General features: G+C 34.8%; 1 protein-coding gene across 1 annotated transcript in view; it reads left to right on the top strand.

The window, feature by feature from the left end:
• Window positions 1-5,000, top strand: part of LOC137643477 (peroxidase-like) — a 25,956-nt gene that overhangs the window by 6,224 nt on the left and 14,732 nt on the right. The window contains exons 4-7 of the mRNA XM_068376249.1: window positions 682-882; window positions 1,885-2,108; window positions 3,245-3,415; window positions 4,705-4,905. Coding sequence (XP_068232350.1) covers window positions 682-882; window positions 1,885-2,108; window positions 3,245-3,415; window positions 4,705-4,905 — 797 coding nt within the window. The remainder of the gene's footprint in view (window positions 1-681; window positions 883-1,884; window positions 2,109-3,244; window positions 3,416-4,704; window positions 4,906-5,000) is intronic.

Below are 5,000 nucleotides of genomic sequence, written 5' to 3'. Positions count from 1 at the left end.
TTGTGTCAGAGGTCTCTTGCTTTCTCACCTTTGTTTGTGTAAGACCTCTCTTGCTTTCTCACCTTAATTTTTGTAAGACCTCTCTTGCTTTTTCGCCTAAATTTTTGTAAGATCTCTCTTGCTTTCTCACCTTAATTTAGAAATTGCTTATGAAATACTTTTGCTGCTATATTATTTCCTTCTTTTGTTACCCACTATCTATCTGTTTTACTTGCTTCTTATTCTGATTCCATTTCATTTCCTTATATATATCAATAAAATATAATGACTAGCCTCAGCATAACCCATATCTTTCTCGTATGTACAGATTATTATTACTTTTTTCTTCCAATGATAAACGATAAAGAATAGTTTACTATTTTAGCCCTAGAAAAAGTATCCAATATACATATATATATATATTTTATTTTTTTTTATTTTTTTTTTTTCAAAATTATCTGGTGTAAGCAAGTTTTCATTTTATTATAGTATCTTAACCACACGTATACAAAGAATATATTTCAGCTTACAATCTCCAAATATTATACAGCAGAATAGTTATGTCTAGCTTTGAAATCTATTTCTTGTTTGAGCTAATCAATGGCTTAATCTAAAAGAAACTTCTTCAAAGATTAATTCCCAATGTAATTCAATGAAACAAGTATTTAAAGGAAATAATATTGATTTACTTAATGTTTCCAGCGAAGCATTGCTCCGAGGAGAAAAGGTGTTGGCCGCGAAGGAAAGTATTGAGTTGGCAATTCGAGAACAAAACATAACCTTTGGCAACAATACCGCCACCTTGCAGCATCAGTTGTCTTTCCGTAAGACAGACCCCATCTCCACCCGAATGGCACGCGTTGGCACTGTCATCAATGGAGCCACAAGTACCTTTACTAGCATGTATGTTTCCAAAGATCATCTCTCAGTCATTTACCATTATATCATCAAAGAAATATCAACCAAATGTTAAGCTAGATATGACGGATATATGAATATTTGCCTATCAATAAAGTGCAAAGAATGTTGATCTTGAATAGTATAGATGTTAAAGTATAGGGGTCCATGACTCGATTAAAATGCATTTTAATTAGGTCAAAATAGTTTAGGAGAATGAATAAAAGTCATATCAAAGTCTAGGGGACCTAACATTAATCATTAATAAAGTACTTGCGAGAAGGTCCAGTAATGAACCGTTGCCCAAAGATATTCAACTGCAGCTTTAACCGTCAAAACCGCATCTTCAGAAATGAGTCCTTTCATTCTATCCACCCCCCCCCCCCCCCCGATATAATGAAGAGCAAATGTCCGGCTATATACTACCCTGTCCCAAAATAATATATACACTCATTGACTTTGAATAGCTAATTTGGGCCGAACGGCAACCAGTTTGAACACTTTATGTGAGCTGATCTTTTGTTTTTCTTTCTTTTTTGAACTTTCTCAAATTGCCCCCTGTATCCTTACTTTTTCACTGTGAACTCTCAGAATCTTTAAATGTGAATTGTTTCTCTCCTGTGAATCTGTTTTCCACGTTAATATCAATGAATTGAACAAGTTGTAACAATCCAAAGAGTGAATACATTATTTTGGGACACCCTGTTATATAAACATATTTCTTCCCTGTCACGCTGGGCCCCAGCGGGGGGGGGGAGTAACCATACCCTCATAAGAGGGGGTACCCCGAGCTATACACTCGGATACCACAATCTCCCACAAATTGCCGAACCAGCGTATAGTAGTTAGGTAAGGGGTAGGGAGTGGGAATTGATGAATCTGTGTGCTTATCTCTCTAAAGATTTAGCCGTCACTTTTGACAGGTCGCATACACTAGTATAGAATAATTAACATGAATTTTCCATCATATTGCATTAGTTTATAAGCCTTTCTTCAATCCTGTCGCAGGACTGGCTTACCAGGCATTACCACAGTCGGTCTCAGTTTCCTTGGCGATGTATCCACCTGTAAGAGAAAGTTCAAACCCTTGATGCGACCCAACCTAGAAGGACCTTGCAACCCGAGCAATCCTTATCGGACGTTGGACGGAAGTTGCAACAACGTGGAAAACGAACTGTGGGGAGCTGCTTTTATTCCTTTCAGGAGGGACCTGGCTGCTTCCTACGCTGATGGTGAAGTTAAAGTTTCTTTTCATCTATGCATTTATGTGACATTCTAGATGACAATTGCAAGTGATATGAATGACAGTTCAACTGAGAAATAAATGAGTTAAACCATGGATTTCAATAGTGATTTGAACTTGTATTTTAATGTTTTTCCATCTTATAGGTTCGCCAGATAATTATTATTATTATTATTATTATTATTATTATTATCACTTGCTAATTTACAACTCTAGTTGGAAAAAGCAGAATGCTATAAGCCCGAGGGCTACAACAGAGAAAATAGCCCAGTGAGGAAAGGAAATAAGAAAATAAACTATATAGGCTATAAAAGTAATGAATAACAATGTAAAATATCTTGAGATCAGTAACAACGTTAAAATAGATCTGTCATATGCAAACAAAGACGAGAGAATTGTCTGCTTAAGGTTACCCTCAAGCAAGAGAACTCTAACCCGAGACAGGGCAAGTCCATGGTAGAGAGGCTATGGCAAGCTAAGATTCTGGAATCATCTCTATCATTTATTTTGTCAGCTCAGCATTTATCTTTCTAAATATTTGCTTTTAATTGTGGTAAGCAGCTCTTCTAGGAGAAGGACACTCCAAAATCAGGCCATTGTTCTCTAGTCTTGGGTAGTGCCATAGCCTCTGTACCATGGTCTTCCAATGTCTTGGGTTAAAGTTCTCTTGCTTGAGGGTACATTCGGGCACACTATTCTATCGAATTTCTCTTCTTGTTTTATTAACGTTTTTTAAAGTTTATATAGAAAATATTTATTTTAATGCTTTTACTGTTGTTATTTCATTTTTCCTTGTATCCTTTCTTCATTGGCTTATTTTCCTTGTTGGGGCCCCTGGGCTTAATAGTAGGCCTACCCTGCTTTTCCAACTAGGATTGTAGCTTAGCAAGTAATAATAATAATAATAATAATAATAATAATAATAATAATAATAATAATGATAATAATAGTAACAACAACAACAACAACAACAACAACAACAATAATAATAATAATAATAATAATAATAATTATTATTATTATCATTATTGTAACAACAACAACAATAATAATAATAATAATAATGATAATAATAATAATAATAATAATAATAATAATTTTAAAATCTCAACTGTATCCCCATAGGAACAAGTACTTTCCGTCGGTCAGTGTTTGGCTTCGACCTACCCAGCGCCCGTATGATAAGCAACTTGCTAAACAGCGTCCGCAGCGAACCGTCTTCCACCTACTCCATCTTGCACATGACCTATGGACAGTTTATCGATCATGACCTCACGTCCACGCCCCTCTCTAGAGGTCAGTTCCCCTTCCGCTCTTGTTTCTAATCTTCTTGTCCTTTGACCTCCTAGTCCGTCTGTTGCTTTTTGCATGGCTGGTGATCCTACATGAACATTTTTTAATGTTTTGTTATATGATTAGCGTTTAAGTTTAGCCTTTGCAACGTCACCTCAGGTATTCATGCAGATTTTTTTTTTCTTTTTTTTTTTTAGTTTGGTATATTTTTCTATATTGGTTTTACGGGGTACCTTTCCCTTAAAGAACCTTCTTAATCATTTGTTCAAGGCTGTGTTTTAATCAGAAAGAAAAAGGTGAAACCTTATTTCCTTTTTTGCCTTTTTACTTTGGTTTCATTTTTTGAAACAGTATTAAAACCATACAAAATCTCTCTAAACAGACTAAGTATTTACATATTAATTCCTTCTATTCTAATAATCTGGTGGAATTCCAGCATCATTTGTCTGTTATTAAAACCCTGTTTCCTTTTTTTGCCTTTTTATTTTGGTTTCATTTATCAAAATAGTATTAAAACCTTGGCATACAGAAATCTCTCGAAACAGACTAATCATTTACATACTACCCATTCCTGTTCTAATAATCTCCTGGATTCCAGCATCATTTGTCGGTTATTAAAACCCTGTTTCCTTTTCTGCCATTTATTTTAGTTTCAATTTTTAAAATATTATTAAAACCCCACTGTTGAATATTTGCCTTAAAAAATGGTAAGCGTTTTGCAACATTAATTCCAGGATTTTTACCGTTTCAAAAACGGATATAATAACGTAAAAAAAAAAAAAAAAAAAAAAAAAGTTATATTACGATCACCAACCTGTAAAAGATAATAACAAAGTAAGGTAAAATTACAGTCGCCTGTATTTTACTGAAATACGGTTGAAAACTGTATATTTTTACGGAGAATTTCCCATTAAAATTACGGTTTTTTTTTCTAAAAGTGCATACAAAAAACTCACAAAACAGACTAAGCATTTACATACAACTTACTCCATCTATTCTAATAATCTCGAAACAAACTAATCACTTGCATACTACTCATTCCCTTTATTCTAATAATCTAGGGGAATTCCTACTATTCTAATAATCTCGAAACAAACTAATCATATACATACTACTCATTCCCTTTATTCTAATAATCTAGGGGAATTCCTACTATTCTAATAATATTTACATACTACTCATTCCCTTTATTCTAATAATCTAGTGGAATTCCTACTATTCTAATAATCTCGAAACAAATTAATCATTTACATACTACTCATTCCTGTTCTAATAATCTCCTGGAATTCCAGCATCATTCGTCGGTTATGGCTTTTCCGAGTCACCCGTGAAATGCTGCGACATTCAAGGATTCCGCTTCGACTTTCCAAGATTCCGCCACCCAGAATGCGCTCCCATCCTAATACCTCCAAATGATCCATTCTACAGCTGCTTCCAGGAGCACTGCATGGAGTTCGTCCGGTCTGCTCCTACCGATGGAGACTGTCTGATGGGTAAGGGTTAAAGATATTCTCTCTCTCTCTCTCTCTCTCTCTCTCTCTCTCTAGAAAAAATGGGCGTACTGAAGACTTGCTTACTAGAATTTTGA

The sequence above is a fragment of the Palaemon carinicauda genome, chromosome 7 (assembly GCF_036898095.1).
Source record: "Palaemon carinicauda isolate YSFRI2023 chromosome 7, ASM3689809v2, whole genome shotgun sequence".
Classification (NCBI taxonomy): Eukaryota; Metazoa; Arthropoda; class Malacostraca; order Decapoda; family Palaemonidae; genus Palaemon; species Palaemon carinicauda.
Note: the sequence above shows the minus strand (reverse complement) of the source record. Positions and strands in the feature narration are given on the sequence as shown.